The sequence below is a fragment of the Anas platyrhynchos genome, chromosome 9, assembly GCF_047663525.1.
Source record: "Anas platyrhynchos isolate ZD024472 breed Pekin duck chromosome 9, IASCAAS_PekinDuck_T2T, whole genome shotgun sequence".
NCBI lineage: Eukaryota > Metazoa > Chordata > Aves > Anseriformes > Anatidae > Anas > Anas platyrhynchos.
Window position 1 is genome coordinate 25,341,029 of NC_092595.1, and position 20,950 is coordinate 25,361,978.

General features: G+C 41.4%; 2 protein-coding genes across 11 annotated transcripts in view; both read right to left on the minus strand.

The window, feature by feature from the left end:
• Positions 1-792: 792 nt before the first annotated feature.
• LOC113845140 (phospholipid scramblase 1) lies at positions 793-13,556 on the minus strand. Of its 10 annotated transcripts, none has more exons than XM_072042550.1 (10): positions 13,416-13,473; positions 9,748-9,850; positions 9,199-9,230; positions 8,308-8,409; positions 6,335-6,504; positions 5,302-5,344; positions 3,989-4,209; positions 3,384-3,545; positions 2,191-2,352; positions 793-1,143 (listed from the first exon to the last, which is right to left on the minus strand). In XM_072042550.1, the coding sequence occupies exons 3-10, from the start codon at positions 9,203-9,205 to the stop codon at positions 1,084-1,086; spliced, it is 927 nt and encodes a 308-aa protein (XP_071898651.1). In that variant the 5' UTR covers positions 9,206-9,230; positions 9,748-9,850; positions 13,416-13,473; the 3' UTR covers positions 793-1,083. The 10 variants fall into 10 exon arrangements, with proteins under 10 accessions (XP_071898651.1, XP_071898649.1, XP_027324073.1 ...); XM_072042548.1 differs by lacking the exon at positions 13,416-13,473 and adding an exon at positions 12,153-12,839 and having other exon boundaries at positions 9,199-9,225; XM_027468272.3 differs by lacking the exon at positions 9,748-9,850 and having other exon boundaries at positions 13,416-13,549.
• Positions 13,557-15,328: 1,772 nt separating this feature from the next.
• The window catches only part of LOC113845139 (phospholipid scramblase 2-like), a 38,809-nt gene continuing 33,187 nt past the window's right edge, over positions 15,329-20,950 (minus strand). Inside the window, 6 exon segments of the mRNA XM_027468269.3 lie at positions 15,329-15,513; positions 15,515-15,535; positions 16,504-16,665; positions 17,683-17,844; positions 18,293-18,513; positions 19,618-19,660. Of these exon segments, the coding sequence (XP_027324070.1) occupies positions 15,475-15,513; positions 15,515-15,535; positions 16,504-16,665; positions 17,683-17,844; positions 18,293-18,513; positions 19,618-19,660 (648 nt within the window). The 3' untranslated portion in view covers positions 15,329-15,474.

Sequence of the window (20,950 nt, forward strand, 5' to 3'; positions counted from 1 at the left end):
TCTTATTCCTAACAGTTACAGCCTTTTTGCCTTCTTTGTGGTTGATTTAGCACTGCTATAGATGTGACTGGAGTGTCCCTGTGAATGGCCTGTGAGGAATGTTTTAACAACACCTGAAGTGTCAATAGAGAGCTATTTGTATTTGTATGTTCTTTCTTTGAAGTCTCTGATGTCTGGGGATTTCAGAACAACTGCTAACAACTAGTAACTGCTATGGCTTCTGAAGGGGACACTATGCAAGCCCCTGATATCTGGCCAGGTGGCCAGGAGATTAAGGAGAAGAAAGAAAGAAGCTGAAGGATGGCTAGAAGACAAAACTTGCAGGGGACACTGTGTAAGCTTTTGACATGCTGCCAAGGAGTACAAAAGGGGAAAGACAAAAAAAAAAAAAAAAAAAAAACTGAGAGGAAGACTACAAGCCTTCAGCATGAAAGACCCCCAGAGCCAGAGAGACCACCGGAGACGGATGCGCATGCTCCAGTAGGAGGGTTTGGATCCCGGAAGCTAATTATAATAACCTGTTTTTTCTCAGAAGTAGTAATGAATATGAATTAGCCTAGGAGCATAAAAATCAGCTACTTGATATAACTGGTGTGTGTCTAGGTGGAGCGGAGACTCCCAACGCACCCAGCACTGTTTGCTTACCTCTATTCTTTTAATAAATTGTAAACTTTGATTAAAATCCTATTTTGGGACTAAGCAATTTATAACAATAGGAAAAGATCAGGACCTCTTTATTAAGCTGACTGCTTATATTAATATAAAAAAAAGACTACTTTTTTGTTCTAGGAATTACAATAAGAATTTTTAATAAACAATTCCAAATTTATTGGAAAAAGGTTACTATATATTGTTATACACTACAGTATTTATCTGTACAGGCAAAGGGTGCTTATTTTAATACTACAAATAATATGATTAGATTACAAAAACAGAAGCTAGACAATAAAGCTCTATAAAGAGTTTATACAAATATAATTACAAGCACAAGATATACATTTTTCATATTCTCACGGGAGCTCTGCAACCCACTGGAAAGCTGGGTGGTTTATTTCCTTCATTCTAAATAAAAAGTTCTGGGTTTCACTGCCACACTCCTGTTCGCTGCTGGTTATCACCAATACGCTCAAAAAACATGAAATCCTAAGAAGAAAACAAAAAGCAAACAAAAACAGTATTTTTAAAATCTGGTTCTTAGTTTGTGGTTATTTTGCAAGATACTCAAAGCACCCTCCCCTCAGAAACTTTGGATGATGAGAAGCAGCTGGGGGTACCCCTCTCCAGCCTCTATCCCTGGGTGTCATGTAGAGGTAAAAGGATATCCACAGAGAGAGAAAGAAGTGGTGAAAGCTGCAGATGGAAACTATTCAGAAACTATGTAGATGGAAACTAAAATTATCACTAACGTAAATTATACTTCCTTAGGATTTCCATCCTGTCTTCCTTCAGCCTGACTCAGTCTCTTCAATTTCACCTCAAGCTGGAATCTATTATCTTTAGTTTATCTTTAGTTTATTATCTTTAGTCTATCTTTAAGATAGTCTAAAGATAAGTCTATTATCTTTAGTTTAGTTTAAATGCCATTATCTTTAGTTTACAGGAGAGGAAGGGGAAAAGCACATATTCTGTGCCTGGAGTCCTCATTCGTACTCACTACTCTTCACGTACATCATAGCACCTGAACACACACAGCTAAAGAAAACCTGGTTCATGAGCTGGGCTGTAAAAACTGGTGAGAATTTTCCAAACGCAGATGCTGTGTATGTACCTTTCTTCTCCCTCTTGAGCCCTGCCAACATGGAAACAGTGCACTTTTGAAGTGAACTGTTCTGGCTTTGGTTGAGTCTCTTGGCTATTGCTGATCTGCACTTTTCTGGTCTCACCATCCACATAAACATGCTCATCTCTAAAGAGTCTGTAAAGCAGTCTTCCTTTTATAGGATTTCTCAATTTTAACACACATGAAGCTGTTCTTAAATACAGTTATCACTTCATGTGATAATAAAATAAGCTTATTATCTGAAATGCTTCTTTGTTGCACTCCCTCCAGGGTTAGCTTTAGGCACAGGAAGTCCACAACAAACCCTCACTCACTTTGAAAAGCTCAGAATCAAACTCTACCAAGCACAGTTTGAATGCTCAGACGAAGAAGTCAGTTCATATTCGAGGATTAGTGAACTACAGACTTACAATAAGAAAGCAAGCGCCAATCATGACTGCTTTAATTTTTACATCAAGGTCCATTGGGAATGCAACTCCAAAGTTATCTGCATCTGTAAACGCTTCTTTCAAAAATCCAGTCCACTGCTTAGAAATCTTCCCAATGGTAGAAATCTCATCCAAAGTCTTTACCTGGTTTAATAAACAAAAAAAAAACAGCAACAATTCCATCATTTACAATATTCCCAAATTATTTTCATTATAGATCTAACAGAAAGCTTTAAATTGTGTTACTTAAATTAATGCAGTCACTGAATGCAGCCATTTGTATAGAAAAACAACCCTGACTATCAGAAAGTCAGTCTGAATTAAGATATCTAATTCTAAATCTGACTGCAATGTTCAATGTTTTAACAGTACTGGAGGACAGCTACTGCATGCAAGCACGCACACATTCCATTGGGAATGTTGTCTTTTAGCCAAGAGAGTGAATTAGTTTCTCCTCCCATACCTCAGGAATGGCTCAAGTGAAAAAAAAAAAAAAAAATCAAACAAATTACATTCTCCTGTTCCAAAGCAGAGGTTAACACTTTTCCTGAAATTGTACCCTGTGTTCTGAATCACGTGAAAGACTAATCCCCAAAATAAAATCATACTAGATTTGGTTTAGCAGTGATCCACAACATCACTTTAAACAATGCAGTAGACTAGTGTCTACTAGTTAATCTGTATGAAAATACTGATGCATCAATACCTTATTTTTAAACGGAAGTTGTAATTCTTCACTCATTCTAGTTAAAGTTTCAGCTATAAATAATGTCCCTTTACTTGTTACTGAATTATTATTACATGATTGAATGAGTGGTTGCAGAAGGTCATTTTAATAAACAGCTGATACAACAGAAAATAACTTTTTTTGTTGTTAGGAACTAACGTAATGGATTCAAAAGATTTTGCTTTAAATATATCCATTACAAATCCATCTGATTCCTTGTGTGCAATCACAAGAAATCAGATCACTGATGATTGGCCATAAGATGCCATTTCCGGAAATTTAGCTGGCTTACTTAGAATGATCTAGAGAAGTGAATTTATTGTATTAGCATTAAAATATTATGTTCTCCTTACTTAATACATACAGCTGACTGATAGTAAGTGAAGCAACAAACTATTGTCAAACTATCTGAAAGAAGATATACACAAACAATTTTTGCATTGCATACCTCAAAATTAACATCCTCACAACAGCTGCAGACAACACACGGGCCACTAATTTTCAGTACATCCATTCTTCTCTCATCTTGAATAGTGAACTTGGGTAGGCAGGGATGCCAGTTCTGGACAACATAACCAACTGGTGTTCCTGGAGGTGCTTGAATTTCTATCTTCACAGGAGAAAGAAACCCCCCATGTGAAGCAGTTCATGCTTTGATATGTTTGTTAGACAAAAACCCACACTAACGCGCAAACCAAGCACAGTTTATTTTTCCACAACAATCCAGCTTTCAAATGAAGCTGCAATTGTTTTAAGAAAACTACAGAACCACAAATCCAAATGCAACTTCTGCCCTCACTGAAAGCAGAAACATACTCCTAAGGCTATAGAACATACAAGCTATATGTCTGCAGTGGAAAGATTTAATTCTAGTAAAGAAAATACTCTGGACATCCTGAAAGCATTCAGTGAATACCTCGCAGAAAGCAGCTACTACAAACTCATCAGTAAAAGCTCTGAGTAGATTCAGATTTGAGGCCTCAGAAGTTGAAACGTCCCATAATTATTAACATGAAAAACAAAATCATCCCATATACTGAGGGAACAACTCACCTCCTGTAAGCAGCAGGGGAAACAACACGACGAACACCTCAGGGGTCTCTGCAGTGTTATCACCTCATGACCCAGATTGTCCATAACCCGTATGGTGAAAGGTCGTGATGGCCCACAGAAGTTCCTTGTACAGCAGTCAGTGTCCTCTACCGCAAAGTATATCCTTTGCCCCAACGTATTCTTGATTTCATATTTGTTGTTTGATTCAAATCCAAGGAAAACTGAAAAATAGTAAGGAATTAACTGTTTTGTTAGGTGTGTCTGTGTGAAAAACAGTAAGAAAAGCCACCATGCTACTTCTACACTACTGTTTGGGAAGGTCTCATTTGGAGTCTGTCAGGCAGCTACTGGCAAAGGGCCCTCAAGCAGGCCAGCCCCACAGAGAAGTTCAGTGAGGACAAGCCATCATGAACATGGCAACATAGAAAGAGCACAGAAATGTCCATCAGCTCCCCTCCCACCAGACATGGGCACCCACTGCCAGAGCGAGCACTGCCACTCTAAGTCACGCAGCATGGAAGGTTCCTAGGGAAGAGCTGAAGGTGTGAAAATTAGGAACAATTTTAAGTTTAGTGGTGAAGCAAGAACAGGGATCCAGAGGGCATGAATATGTTCAGAATGAGAAAGCCACGAAAAGGCCTCACAGTCAAGATTTAAAGCAGCACAAATAGAAAATAGCAAGAACTAGGGCTGAAATTTTGATTAATTTCTCCAACAAATAGAAGTTCCCTTGAAATATTATGGAAAGCAAAAGCAGCAGCATTAGGTGTCCGCTGAGATGGAAGGTCCATTTCATTTATTCTGTTTGAAATACACTGATAACACAACTTTGATATTCTTAAAGTGAACAGAATGACAGGAGCAGAAGGAAAGTAGTTCAATAAACTAGAAGAACAAGACTGCCTGGAAATGGAATTGGAGCAGCATGCCAGCCCAATGAATTAGATGGAGCAAGAGGAGACATAAAAAGTAGTGAAGAGAGGAAAGCTGCAATCATGAATGAATAGCATGGGAAATCAGTGATTTCAGCTACAACTGGTTACAAAGATTACTCAGCAGATACACAGCATTGCTGTGTATCTTTTAAGCTACAGAACCAGTTTAAAATCTTTTTCTACCCTCCTGTTTTCTTCTTCCCTCCTCTCCTCCACAAGTTCTGTGGGAATTAAGACAGATAAGAGGCAGGAAAGAGAGAGGGAACAATCCATGAAAGGATCTATTTTAAACAAGCAGCATCAAAGAAAGTCTAAACTAAGGGTTTTGGGGACTCTTAGATTTAAATATTTTCTCTGTGATAAACACTTTTCACTTACTCTCAAGAAGTTCAGTTTGCTGATGAATTAATATCTGGTCAATCTGTTCATGGTTGAAAAATGAAACAATAAACAGTTAATATGAGAAATATAGTTTTAAGAAGCATTGTTGTTTTTTTCAGAATGCAAATTTATGGAGCAATACATTGCCTAGAGACTGATCGTCTACTAGCAAAGCTGTGGACATGGCTCACGTCCTCCCTGTCCTGTCCTCTGTCAGTAGAGGAGAACAGCGTTTGAGAGCACCACAGAAGATGGTGCTGTACCTAAGCTGGTCTGGTTACAAGCACACAGGACGAACGTGCCTGTGTTCCTTTCAGGACGTAGTGTATCTCAGCATTGCTACAGAGGCTAACAAATCCTTGAACACCACACATCCCAGATAGCTACGTCAGGAATTTATACAGAGAGAAGCAGGAGTCACTAGCATGAAATTCAGAAATTTTAGAGCAGAAGCTCAGCTCTGAGTGAAACTCAGGAAGCTTTTTTTCCCCCCTTTAGAGCAATTTGCAAAACTGGTAATATATTGGTATTAAGTCCCAGTGATAAGACAAACCATGCTTTTACAGGACAAGGGTGTATCCTGCAACATGGGAGCAATTCTCATTTTGCTAATGAACATTCTCTAAGTTTGTGAAGCTTGACTAGTGTCTGAGAAAGCATCACACAGAAAAGAAAGCACCTCTAAGGTGCTACCGGTACCCACATTATACGTATCTGTTCTAAACACCTTGTCAAATCACATTACTTCTCATGAACAGTAGCTTTAGAAACAGGAAAGACGTATAATACATCCAAGCCCCCTGCCCTTCAGCATCTCACTTGGAAGGAGCACAGGTACTCCAAAATGTACTCTGGCCGTAACAGGCACCTCCACATTCAAAAGTGCATTACTCACATTAAAAAAGGCCTTACTTAGCAGCCCAAAAGACAGATGCAACAAAGGCAGGTGTGTTCTTTAGCTTTCCCACAGATGTAGGCTGCTTCTCAGGTGACCACCTGTTCCCTGGGGAAGGAGGAAGGCCGCAGGTACCTGTGTGAGGTATTCCAGCCCGGGAGGGCAGTTGGGAAGAGGAGGAGGGATGGGCATCCAGATTGTCCCGTCCTTGGCAGTGGGCTGGTTCTGGATTGGTAGACCACCCAGACCAGGTGGGCCTCCCATGGGCTGTGCCTGGAAACCATAAGGCCCTGCTCCGGCACCACCTAAGCATAAGGAGAAATACAGTTAGGAAACTTTGGTCTTGCTGCACCATGGATCTTCAAAAAGACTTGTTTACTTTTCTGAAGCATGAAGATCCTCAGACCCACGAAACTCATGATGGACGGGGATGTTCTAATCCCTCCAGACAAAAACAAGTTAAATAAACAAATATGTTACTCTTGTATATAGTAGAAATTTTATTCACACAAAAATTAAAAAAGAAATAATCCTATTTATTTATAAGTAAAGATGACACAATACATTACAATACAGGAAAAGTATTTGCTCAGTTGACAACTTATGAATACCAGACGAATTTTAAGACAGTTTTCCTAGAATACACCTTCTACTTACATGGTAAGAAATGTCCTTTCTGCAAAATTCACCTCCAGCTTAAAACTAAATGAGTGGGATCGAAAACCTGTACATTCCCGCTTGTTGAATTCAGGGGATTCTCACCCAAAACTCACAACTCCCTCATGCAGGAGGTGCACACCAAAGGAAAAAGCCCCAGGGCCTACCAGGGCCAAGGCAGCGCTTTCCAAGCCGCACTCCTGCAGCAGGCCCGTCATGTAAGCGCCCAGCCCTGCAGATGGCGCCCGCAGCACGGAGCGGCCCAGGGCCCCTGCAGCTGGGTCAGCTGATGCTGCTGATACTGGAAGTTATGAAACAGGAACTGTAAATTTTCCCTACCCAGTAGACCTTCAATCAGATGCAGAGGAATTTTGTTTCTGTGTGCTTCCGAGTAAAATACAAGTAGGAACCACCACAAATACTTTTGTAGAGCTGTACAAAGACAACTAATTTGAGATGCTGACTCATAGATTTACCTTTAGCGCCAATGTTTCATACTACACTACAAAACATGGGCTATTACATGTGGAAGATGATGCTGTGGCCATAAGTCAGGTGATGAACAGCGGCTTAAAGCTTGTAGCCAGCAGGAACACTCACCTCTGGTGAGGAACCACGCTTATGTAACACTCCCTCGTACGTCTGAGCACAGGCCTTGCACACACAGACTACCATTGTGTAAGTGTATGTGCGCAATTATTTGGAACAAAAATATGATCCCCTGACCTTTGTAGTACAGGTAGCACATGCTCATTCCTTGCTGAAGTCTAGCGAACTTGCAGAACTCAGATTTCCTTGCTACAAGACACGCAAGATTTAACTTATATACAACACAGAAACCTAAGCCAAACATTTTGCACTTTATCCATAACATACGCTCTGAGAGCTTGTTAGATACTGCTTATTGTGATTTGGTTCTTCAGAAGACAGTTAGATGCCAGGACATGAGAAACTATTTACAAGTGCTGTGTTTTGAACATGGAACATAAGATAGAAAAAGTGGAAAGGAAATGAAAGGGTATGTGCAAAGTACAGCAAAAGGGTAGGAAAAAGCAACAGGATCCACATGACCAGAAGAACTGTGAAAGGAAAACAATTATTCAGTTCTGGATTTCTGAAGAAAAATAAACTAACATTTCAATTTAAAAAATCTCGTCAATAGCAAGAAGCTGTCATACATTAGTTGTTTTGCACCAGTGACACCTCCCTAACAAACTCCAACTGGTGACCTGTGAGGAAGAACATCCAGCATTTTAAACTTCCGCTACTGGCACTGCTCAGCACACACTAACACCAAGAAAAGAGTAAGACTTTCAGCAAAATAGAATTTACCAGAAACTCTACAGAATTAATATCAGAAAAGTAAATCAAAGATGGTTGCTCTGGTGAAACTTCCTGCTTCCCATGCTTATGTCCTAACAAAATAGCAGATCTGTAGCCAAGCAACCTACCTTGGAAATTCCCAGGTGCATACTGCGGGTTGCCATAGGGGACCTGATTTCCCTGTGCATAGCCAACGTTTGCAAATCCAGGTGCCGATGCAGGGTTATATGCTAGAAGAATGCAACACATATTTTGAGTATTGCTCATTTCCTCCTACACATAGGGGGAAAGATCCCCAAGCTGCCGCCTTCTTCAAAGTAGATACATAAAAATTAAGCTATTTTCTGAATAGCAAAAACTATATAATAAGTTTATATTTTATGCAAAATATGTGTATTAAAGCAGAGTATGACTTAAAAGAGTTCTGGCCCTTAAAGTGCAGGAAAAAAGACAGGCATTACACTTGATGTCATACTATCACAGAACCATTTCAGCCTGGAAGGGATCTCTGGAAGTCACCTAAAGCCCAGCCAAGCAGGGTCAGCTCACTTGCTGTCTGGATCAGAAGGGCCTTGTTCATTTATATTCACAAGAAGGCTTTAACACAAAGAACTAGCAGCAAACTGACAGGCTGTACTCCTGTACAGAACAGACTGGTTAATGAGCCATTCTTCACTACATAAAACATTTTCTCCCAAGTTCTTCTAGCCTGTAACATGCTAATTCGTCACCAGCTGACTCAGAGTTATGGATTAAGTAACAAGGTCAGCTTGTAAGAAGAAGTAGCCTGCATGTCAATATGGTTAATTTATTTATTTTTTACTTAACCTCAGAAATTAAGATTTTAAAATGTAAGCTATATACTTTGTAAATTATTCCATTTTAAAATTTAAATCATTCAAACATCTATCATAAGATAGGCAAACTTATACCTAAGCTAATATTACTTGAACATCCCTGAAGAAACCCTATTACCTTTGATATGACAAAAGACGACATTTGGTTTATATTTTACTCACCTTCCATTGCCGTGGATCTGCTTATAACTGCTCTGCAAAACAAAATATACGTTTATTATTTTTGAATGAATTACTTTTGCATGGTATTATGCAGTCTTAAATTAGTGATCAAAGGTATTTGCATGTCTAAATTATATGGGACAGACGAATTGTAAATACAAGCTAAAATAACTTTAAATATCTCAGTTTCCTTCTAGGTTAAGCCTCTACCACAAATTAATCTGAATTATCTTTGCCTGCTGCATTCATGCTTTGTGTATCCTGAAATCATCCTCAACTCAGTGGAAAGCATCAGGTTGTACAGTTATTTCACTGGACTGCAGGACTACATTGTGCAACTATCCAAAACCACTGGGCAGCTCATATGAACAAATGGAACAGTAATTTCAGGGCAACTGGTTTCATTATTGATGTGGACTACAAAACCTGCTTAGGTAAAACCTGAAGCAGCTGTGACACCTGCCACCTACTCAGCTGATGCAATTCCACTTTTGAAGCAGTACTACCAAGTATCACATATGATTTATTTATTTATTTTTGTCTCCACACATAATAAGAGGTGGGCTTGCGCAGGCAAATGGGTATCCACAGCAGAATGCCAGGAGGAAAAGGGCCAGCTGTTTGTCTTTTTCCTTCTACTCTTCCAGGGTCTCTAGAGTTAAAAAAAAAAAAACAACAACAACAAAAAAAAAAAAACAAACAGTAAAACCTAGTAATATATTTTGTCTGCTACAGTTCATCCAATTATTTCAGTCCAGCAAACATGCTCATCCAATGCTGGGAGTTAAACTGAAATGAGTTCCTTCATGTTTCTGACTCCCACAGCAAAAGCTGTATCCAAGAGGATGAATGGTTGTGGGATGATATAGCACCCAGCTCACTTGCCAGCTTACACACATCCTCGTCGTTTAATAATTAGTTTTAAAAGTGTTCTTTTTTAATATACTTTTTCTTCTGTACTAGCATACCTTACTAACAAAAATATCACACTGTTACATGTATTTTGATTCTAGTCTCGTATGAATAAGGTTTAAAAAAAAATAGTAATATGAAATTATTTGATATTATGCATCTAATCTAAGAAGGAAAAAAAAACTGAAAGAACACATTCAAAGTATGAAACTTAAACCTTGTTCTTGCTGTTGATAATCTAGTATGGCACGTTTAATTTACATCCATATTAAAATATGGTGACAAATCTTCTGGCTTGTAGGAATACGCAAATTCAAGATGATTTAAAAAATTGTTATTTTAACCAGCAAAAGATCAGTTTATTAGTTTACACTGTGAGACGTTCCATGTACTTGAATTTCAGTGAAACATTAAGAATTACAACTGAACCCTTTCATAAATGGCAAATAGGGACAGAATCATGAGTTATTTTACAGCCATACATACATTCCTTTGTGCAATATGATTCAGAAAATGTTGAAATGTGCTCTACAGATAGCAAAGCAATAAAGATTTTACAGAGCTCAATCCCCATTTCATCTAACAAGATGCTAAAGAGATATTTTTTCAATAACATGATCTTTTCTTCTATTGCTTTTTATCAACTCCTACGGCTTTTGATTCAGCCACCAAGATTAACACAACACTGTCAGTCATACCTTCCTTTTCATCCAACTAGTTTAAAAAGATTGTGAAACAAACAAACAAAAAAAATGAAGTACCAAAGGAACAAAAATTCGTTTCTCTGCCATTATATAACACAATTTATTGTTCAGCAACCTTCTTACATACAGGGAAATTCCTAACTAGTGAAGAAAATGTAGCAACAGGCAAAAGGCAATTGCTCCATTGAAAAAAATGTCTTGGTTCCTAGCTGCCTCAGTTACACTGAGCAATGTAAGATCTGTGATTCAAAGTCTACACCTTCATTTTGGTTTAATAAAGAGCTTTACATACTGCTGTGTGGTACTAGCTCTAGTAGCAGTTTTTAAATAAATATAGGCAGCAACCACTGAAACATATTTACTGAGCAGAGAAAAGTAAAAGTACTTTGGTAATACAAAAGAAGGAAGAATGCTAATTCTTTGTAATGGAGATAAAATTCCACAGACTTAAAAGTTACAGCAAATACCCATCACTGAATTTTTTGGTTTATACCAATATACCAACAAAAATAGTAGCTGCATGAATCCCTTGTGCTGTGCTGGCCACATGCAGCAACCTGCATTCAGGACATAAATCCAGAGCAAGATGCACTGCAGGCAGTAGCCTGGCTCATGTCCCAGCAGCAGGAACTGCGTATCTTTGCATACATTTCCTGAAAAGCCTAAAGGCCTGAAGGAACCTGGTGGTCCAAATGACCTTTAAGCCTTCCCAACCTAAATTATGCTATGATTATAAGGGTCCTTCAAATGCCATGGGACCACGTGAGGCACCCACACACATCCCCATGGGAGGGCAGGCAACGAGAGGACCTGGCTGGGGCTCCAGCACTGCTGGGGCTATTCTGGGCCTGGGTTAGGGAAGGGAACACATGCCAGGAAAAGCCTCACCACTCTGTTCAAGCTTTGTCCTGTTTTGGCTAAGATTCCCATTGTAACTTATAGCTCTGGCCTCACAGGAGATATAAATATATAAATATCCTCCCCCTGCCAGAGGAGTTATGTTTCTTGGTTCAACTTTATCCAGGCAAAAGCAGAAGCCACCTCCCTGGCAGGAAGCAAGTAGCAGGAAAACCAAGAGCACTTCTCACAAAGCAGCTGCCCCAGTAGCAGCCCTTAGGAAATGCCATCCCTGGACCACCTGGCTACCAGCCGCCCCCCCCAGAACAGCCAGCACCACCACCTCAGTGTCAAAAGTGAGTGACAGGGCCCAGCCACCCCACAAACAGACCGCTCCTTCGGGGGCCCAAAGCAGTGCACTGCAGGGACACCAGCCCCAAGCCCCACACGTGCCTCAGCACTTGCGAGATGAAGGGGCACAGAAGGCCTCACTCTCAATACCTCAAGCGCTGCGCCATCTAGGTCAGTGCCATCCATCCTCATCCACACCCTTGGGGAGCTCCCAGGCTCTTCCCTCTGCTCTCAGAGCTCACACTAAAGTGCTGCAACAGCCCAAAGGCAGCACACACCCAACCTTCCTTTCCTGCAGCGTTACTCTAACAGGCACAGAAGCAGCCTTCAGCTGCACCCACATGCGGAACACAGCAGCTTTCCCTCCCCAGGAGGTCTCAACCCAAGTACCTAAGGGTCAGCCAAAACCTGCTAGAAAAGCAACTAAGGAAATGAAGGTTCTGAACAAAATCAGAATAAAACAGTTCCAGTTCAGAGAACAATAAAAAGGGAACAGCCTGAGACTGTTTGCTCCTTCTCAATGGACAGAAGAACACCCATGGTTCATTTTCTGGTTTTAAGAACTGCATCGCACAGCTTCTCATTTTCCAAATCTCACTTATCCTGATGAATGTCTGTAGCTAGGCTGCAACTAATTTAGAGACATCTTAATTCACTTAACTGCAGAGCTTCTGCTTTTTATCTGGAAAATAATACCGGCTTCATTCATGACCACCACTTTCATTTCTTACCCTGCTGCGTAAGATACTGCCATGAGCACACTAACACAAGCCCCCAAGTGACATCATGCACAGCATCACCTAAATACCAAAACAGGCCCTTTCTGAGAAGGTTTAGGATTTGAAAAACAGAATGCTGAATACCTGTAAAGCACACATTAGTTCACCCTAAGTAGCTCTGTGGTACTTTTTTGATCACCATGTCCGACTAACCATACCCTGGATTTAAGTCCCAACTCCAGAAACACAGCATGCTTAAAAAAAAACATCCGGGTGATGGAATTAAAAGCTGTTTCCCGTTCAAGATACCGGAACAGCCCGTCCAGGAGGCAGGGCGCAGTGAGCAGCCTGGCCCTCGCGGACCCCAATCCTAACGGCCCGCGGCGCCAGCAGCGGGGCAGAGCCGTGCCGAGCCGAGCCCCCGCGACCACCGCCCGAGCCGCGCCTGCCACCCGCAGCTCGCCCAAGCGGCCATCAGCAAGACGTCTCCGAAACCCCCTCCCCATAATTTGGGAGCAGGAGGGGTGCTTCGCCACCTCTAACTAGCTACCGCTACAGAAGCATTTTGTCACTCATTGCGCAATCCCCGAATAGCCAAACGTGCCCCCCCCGACCATTCCCGTCCCTATGGCAAAAGCCCACAAACCTTACAGAAGCCCCTAGAACAAACCCCACGCGGTGGGCACACGCTCACCTCCCCAGCAGACCCCACCCGCTCCCGCACTAGTCCCTGCTCCCCTCCTCGTCGCCGCGGCGCAGCACCCGACCCTGCTCGGCCCTACCCGGCCCCCCGCAGCGGGGCGGGAGCGGGCGGGGAGCGCCACCGCCTCCGGGGCGGGCAGGGGCGGAGAGGGAGCAGGGCCTGGCCGCGGTGTCGCGCTCGTGCGTCAGGGGCAGCCCCCGCCTGGCCTCGGCGCTCTGCTGGCGGCGGAACGGAACGGCAGTGTTTATAGAAGTGAAGCGCCGCTGCAGTTCCAGAAGATTTTCTTGCGAAGGCAGATATTTAAGGTGGCAGCAGCTCTCCGGGCTTAACTCAAACAACACGTGCTCTGAAATTAAGGAGGCTTGGCTCTGTGTAGGTGTTGGCTTCTACATGCGGATCGAATGCTTACTCACAGTCAGCTCCAAGCCTAAAAAGCGTCTCCTAGGCTTCCTACGGTGTTAACAAGATCACGTCCTGCCAACGCATTTTCCAGTAATACCTAAATACTCAGCAATGACAGCTGATGTCTCGTAAATACACATCACAATGGGAAAAAAAAAAAATCACTAACACAGTTGAATAGTGGCTACACTGAAAACTATTTCTGAAGGGTTTCCTGAAAATATATGAGATATATATATATAGGTTTTGTTTGTATTTTATTTTATTTGTATTTATTTATTTATTTCTATTTTATTTATATATTACCTTGCCTTTGGTTCATTCTAATGCCTGACACTACTGCAGTACTTACCAATAGAATGGCACTAGTTGGAGAAATAATGGATGGTGCCGTGGATTCATAATGCTTGAGGAAATGCTGTTTTTAAGTCTGAAATGGTCCAAAGTTTATAAAAAGTCTCTTGTCTCTTTCTGATGAGCTTCATGATGCATACTCCAGACGCAGAACATGATTGCGAGAAATATGGTAAGGAAAGGGGGCCCGTATTATATTAGGCCAAGAAAGACAGAGAACACTTTAACTTCAAAACTGCCTGTATACGAACAGATTTTGTGGGTGGACCAAAATTTACTGTACTTTCCTGTTTCCATGTAAAGTCTGTGGAGCCACACAGACTTTAATCTGTTAATAGCCCATCAGTGATGAAGGAGAGCTGCTGGTGGTCCCTCATGTAAGAACACCTGGAGTTTGGGACCCAAAGGCCTACCATACTATATATGTGTGTGTGGGAATAGAAATGTTGTTTTTGCAGAGTTACATTGTTTAGAAGGAGGGAATGTGGTACTGAGATATGCTTACAGTGATAAGAAAGCAGGCAACCTTGTAAAATGCAGACAACCAGACTCCTTAGGACAATTAGGTGAAAATCACGGTGTCAAGTCAAGTCAGATAAGTGAAGAAACATTAGCACTTCAAGCAGTAAAAATGTCAAAAGAAAATTGAAATTTAACAGGCCGGCAACTGAAGGCCATGCATTGTTTGTGAAGCATCAGATAGATCATGAACCTGGATTACCCACTCAGTGGGGAAACAGGGGAGGGTCCTGCCATCAAAAGGTATATAAACTGTGTTTTGGAACTAGTAGATGCGCTCTCTCCTGCTTGTGGGGTGCCCGCCATTGCAATCGCGAATAAATTACTACTTCACTGAGATCCTCGCCTGAGCCTAAGTTATTGGCTACGGAGTGTTTCTCACACTCCTTATGTCAGGACCTCTTTATTAGGCTGAATGCTTATATTAATATAGAACAAAAAAAGTAGGTTTTTTTTTTTGTTTTGTTTTGGTTTTTTTTAGGAATTACAATAAAAATTTTTAATAAACAATTCCAAATTTCTTGGAAAAAGGTTACTATACATTGTTATACACTACAGTATTTATCTGTACAGGCAAAGGGTGCTTATTTTAATACTACAAATAATATGATTAGATTACAAAAACAGAATCTAGAAAATAAAGCTCTTTATAGAGTTTATAGAAATATAATTACAAGCACAAGATATATATTTTTCATACTCTCACGGGAGCTCTGCAACCCACTGGAAAGCTGGGTGGTTTATTTCCTTCATTCTAAATAAAAAGTTCTGGGTTTCACTTCCACACTCCTGTTTGCTGCAGGTTATCACCAATAATGCTCAAAATACATGAAATCCTAAGAAAACAAAAAGCAAACAAAATCAGCATTTTTAAAATCTGGTTCTTAGTTTGTGGTTATTTTGCAAGATATTCAAAGCGCCTTCCCCTCAGAAACTTCGGATGATGAGAAGCAGCTGGGGGTACCCCTCTCCAGCCCCTATCCCTGGGTGTCATGTAGAGGTAAAATGATATCCACAGAGAGAGAAAGAAGTGGTGAAAGCTGCAGATGGAAACTATTCAGAAACTATGCAGATGGAAACTAGATGGAAACTAAAATTATCACTAACGTAAATTATACTTCCTTAGGATTTCCATCCTGTCTTCCTTCAGCCTGACTCAGTCTCTTCAATTTCACCTCAAGCTGGAATCTATCATAATTGCCATTATCTTTAGTTTACAGGAGAGGAAGGGGAAAAGCACATCTTCTGTGCCTGGAGTCCTCATTCGTACTCACTACTCTTCACGTACATCATAGCACCTGAACACACACAGCTAAAGAAAACCTGGTTCATGAGCTGGGCTGTAAAAACTGGTGAGAATTTTCCAAACGCAGATGCTGTGTATGTACCTTTCTTCTCCCTCTTGAGCCCTGCCAACATGGAAACAGTGCACTTTTGAAGTGAACTGTTCTGGCTTTGGTTGAGTCTCTTGGCTATTGCTGATCTGCACTTTTCTGGTCTCACCATCCACATAAACATGCTCACCTCTAAAGAGTCTGTAAAGTAGTCTTCCTTTTATAGGATTTCTCAATCCTAACACATGAAGCCGTTCTTAAATACAGTTAGCACTTCATGTAGTCTAAAATAAGATTATCTGAAATGCTTCTTTGTTGCACTTCCTCCAGGGTTAGCTTTACGCACAGGAAGTCCACAACAAACCCTCACTCACTTTGAAAAGCTCAGAGTCAAACTCTACCAAGCACAGTTTGAATGCTCAGACGAAGAAGTCAGTTCATATTCGAGGATTAGTGAACTACAGACTTACAATAAGAAAGCAAGCACCAATCATGACTGCTTTAATTTTTACATCAAGGTCCACTGGGAATGCAACTCCAAAGTTATCTGCGTCTGTAAATGCTTCTTTCAAAAATCCAATCCACTGCTTAGAAATCTTCCCAATGGTAGAAATCTCATCCAAAGTCTTCACCTGGTTTAATAAACAAAAAAAAAAACAGCAACAATTCCATCATTTACAATATTCCCAAATTATTTTCATTATAGATCTAACAGAAAGCTTTAAATTGTGTTATTTAAATTAACGCAGTCACTGAATGCAGCCATTTGTATAGAAAAACAACCCTGACTATCAGAAAGTCAGTCTGAATTAAGATATCTAATTCTAAATCTGACTGCAATGTTCAATGTTTTAACAGTACTGGAGGACAGCTACTGCATGCAAGCATGCACACATTCCATTGGGAATGTTGTCTTTTAGCCAAGAGAGTGAATTAGTTTCTCCTCCCATACCTCAGGAATGGCTCAAGTGAAAAATCAAACAAATTACATTCTCCTGTTCCAAAGCAGAGGTTAACACTTTTCCTGAAATTGTACCCTGTGTTCTGAATAGCGTGAAAGACTAATCCACAAAATAAAATCATACTAGATTTGGTTTAGCAGTGATCCACAACATCACTTTAAACAATGCAGTAGACTAGTGTCTACTAGTTAATCTGTATGAAAATACTGATGCATCAATACCTTATTTTTAAATGAAAGTTGTAATTCTTCACTCATTCTAGTTAAAGTTTCAGCTATAAATAATGTCCATTTACTTGTTACTGAATTATTATTACATGATTGAATGAGTGGTTGCAGAAGGTCATTTTAATAAACAGCTGATACAGAAAATAACTTTTTTTGTTGCTAGGAACTAACATAATGGATTCAAAAGATTTTGCATTAAATATATCCATTACAAATCCATCTGATTCCTTGTGTGCAATCACAGATCACTGATGATTTGCCATAAGATGCCATTTCTGGAAATTTAGCTGGCTTACTTAGAATGATCTAGAGAAGTGAATTTATTGTATTAGCATTAAAATATTATGTTCTCCTTACTTAATACATACTACAGTACAGCTGACTGATAGTAAGTGAAGCAACAAACTATTGTCAAATTATCTGAAAGAAGATATACACAAACAATTTTTGCATTGCATACCTCAAAATTAACATCCTTACAACAGCTGCAGACAACACACGGGCCACTAATTTTCAGTACATCCATTCTTCTCTCATCTTGAATAGTGAACTTGGGTAGGCAGGGATGCCAGTTCTGGACAACATAACCAACTGGTGTTCCTGGAGGTGCTTGAATTTCTAACTTCACAGGAGAAAGAAATCCCCCCATGTGAAGCAGTTCATGCTTTGATATGTTTGTTAGACAAAAACCCACACTAACCCACAGACCAAGCACAGTTTATTTTTCCACAACAATCCAGTGAAAAATTCTAATGAAGCTGCATTGTTTTATGAAAACTACAGAACCGCAAATCCAAATGCAACTTCTGCCCTCACTGAAAGCAGAAGCATACTCCTAAGGCTATAGAACATACAAGCTATATGTCTGCAGTGGAATGATTTAAGTCTAGTAAAGAAAATACTCTGGACATCCTGAAAGCATTCAGTGAATACCTCGCAGAAAGCAGCTACTACAAACTCATCAGTAAAAGCTCTGAGTAAACTCAGATTTGAAGCCTCAGAAGTTGCAACATCCCATAATTATTAACATGAAAAACAAAATCATCCCATATACTGAGGGAACAATTCACCTCCTGTAGGCAGCAGGGGAAACAACCTGGCGAACACCTCAGGGGTCTCTGCAGTGTTATCACCTCACGACCCAGATTGTCCATAACCCGTATGGTGAAAGGTCGTGATGGCCCACAGAAGTTCCTTGTACAGCAGTCAGTGTCCTCTACCGCAAAGTATATCCTTTGCCCCAACGTATTCTTGATTTCATATTTGTTGTTTGATTCAAATCCCAGTAAAACTGAAAAATAGTAAGGAATTAACTGTTTTGTTAGGTGTGTCTGTGTGAAAAACAGTAAGAAAAGCCACCATGCTACTTCTACACTACTGTTTGGGAAGGTCTCATTTGGAGTCTGTCAGAGGCAGCTACTGGCAAAGGGCCCTCAAGCAGGCCAGCCCCACAGAGAAGTTCAGTGAGGACAAGCCATCATGAACACGGCAACATAGAAAGAACACAGAAATGTCTATCAGCTCTCCTCCCACCAGACATGGGCACCCACTGCCAGAGCGAGCACTGCCACTCTAAGTCACGCAGCATGGAAGGTTCCTAGGGAAGAGCTGAAGGTGTGAAAATTAGGAACAATTTTAAGTTTAGTGGTGAAGCAAGAACAGGGATCCAGAGGGCATGAATATGTTCAGAATGAGAAAGCCACGAAAAGGCCTCACAGTCAAGATTTAAAGCAGCACAAATAGAAAATAGCAAGAACTAGGGCTGAAATTTTGATTAATTTCTCCAACAAATAGAAGTTCCCTTGAAATATTATGGAAAGCAAAAGCAGCAGCATTAGGTGTCCGCTAAGATGGAAGGTCCATTTCATTTATTCTGTTTGAAATACACTGATAACACAACTTTGATATTCTTAAAGTGAACAGAATGACAGGAGCAGAAGGAAAGTAGTTCAATAAACTAGAAGAGCAAGACTGCCTGGAAATGGAATTGGAGCAGCATGCCAGCCAAATGACTTAGATGGGGCAAGAGGAGACATAAAAAGATCTTTAAGTAGTAAAGAGAGGAAAGCTGCAACCATGAATGAATAGCATGGGAGATTAGTGATTTCAGCTACAACTGGTTACAAAGATTACTCAGCAGATACACAGCATTGCTGTGTATCTTTTAAGCTACAGAACCAGTTTAAAATCTTTTTCTACCCTCCTGTTTTCTTCTTCCCTCCTCTCCTCCACAAGTTCTGTGGGAATTAAGACAGATAAGAGGCAGGAAAGAGAGAGGGAGCAATCCATGAAAGGATCTATTTTAAACAAGTAGCATCAAAGAAAGTCTATACTTTAGAGTTTTGGGGACTCTTAGATTTAAATATTTTCTCTGTGATAAACACTTTTCACTTACCCTCAAGAAGTTCGGTTTGCTGATGAATTAATATCTGGTCAATCTGTTCATGGTTGAAAAATGAAACAAAATAAACAGTTAATATGAGAAATCTAGTTTTAAGAAGCATTGTTGTTTTTTTTTCAGAATGCAGATTTATGGAGCAATACATTGCCTAGAGACTGATTGTCTACTAGCAAAGCTGTGGACATGGCTCACGTCCTCCCTGTCCTGTCCTCTGTCAGTAGAGGAGAACAGTGTTTCAGAGCATCACAGAAGATGGTGCTGTACCCAAGCTGGTCTGGTTACAAGCACACAGGATGAACGTGCCTGTGATCCTTTCAGGACGTAGTGTATCTCAGCATTGCTACAGAGGCTAACAAATCCTTGAACACCACACATCCCAGATAACTACGTCAGGAAGTTATCTGGGATGTGTGGTGTGGAGCGCAGTTAGCGCTCTGCAGGAGGTCGGTACACACCCAGACCGACTGCCTGTTAAGGAATGCAGCGGTTCAGGTCAACGGATGCAGGGAGTGTCAGAGCCTGCTGCTGCCATCAACGGGAGGCAGAGACGCTGCGTGTGTGAGGTGTGAGCAGGTGGATGACCTGGTCCGCATGGTGGCGGAGCTCAAGGAGGAGGTGGAGAGGCTGAGGGCCATCAGGGAGTGTGAGCGGGAGATTGACTTCTGGAGCAACTCCCTGCAGGGCATCAAGGAGAGGTACCGGGGTGAGACACCCCTAACGGGGGTGGACCCCTTGCCCTGTCGCCGTCGGGCTGAGGGAGGGGATCTGGGAGCTGAGGAGGAGTGGAGACAGGTCCCTGTGCGACGTGGCAGGCGATGCCCTCCCCCTCCGGCCCCACCTTCCCAGGTGCCCTTACAAAACAGGTTTGAGGCCCTGGAGATTGAGAGACCGGTAGCTGAGGAAGAGATAGAAAGTGTTCCCAGGAGGATGCCTAGGGCGAGGAGGTCGACTCCATGCATCAGAACTGCCTCCACCAAGAAAGAAAGAAGGGTGATTGTCGTGGGAGACTCTGTCCTTAGGGGGACAGAGGGCCCTATTTGTCGGCCTGACCCTACCCGTAGGGAAGTCTGCTGCCTCCCTGGGGCCAGGGTCAGGGACGTGGCCAGGAAGCTCCCCAACCTGGTGCGCCCCTCTGATTATTATCCGCTCCTGATAATCCAGGCGGGCACTGATGACATTGACAACAGAAGCCTGAAGGCTATCAAAAGAGACTTTAGGGGACTGGGACGGTTAGTGGACGGAGCAGGAGTGCAAGTAGTTTTTTCGTCCGTCCCTACGTTGACAGGGAGGGGTACGGAGAGGACAACGAAAGCCCACCTGTTAAACA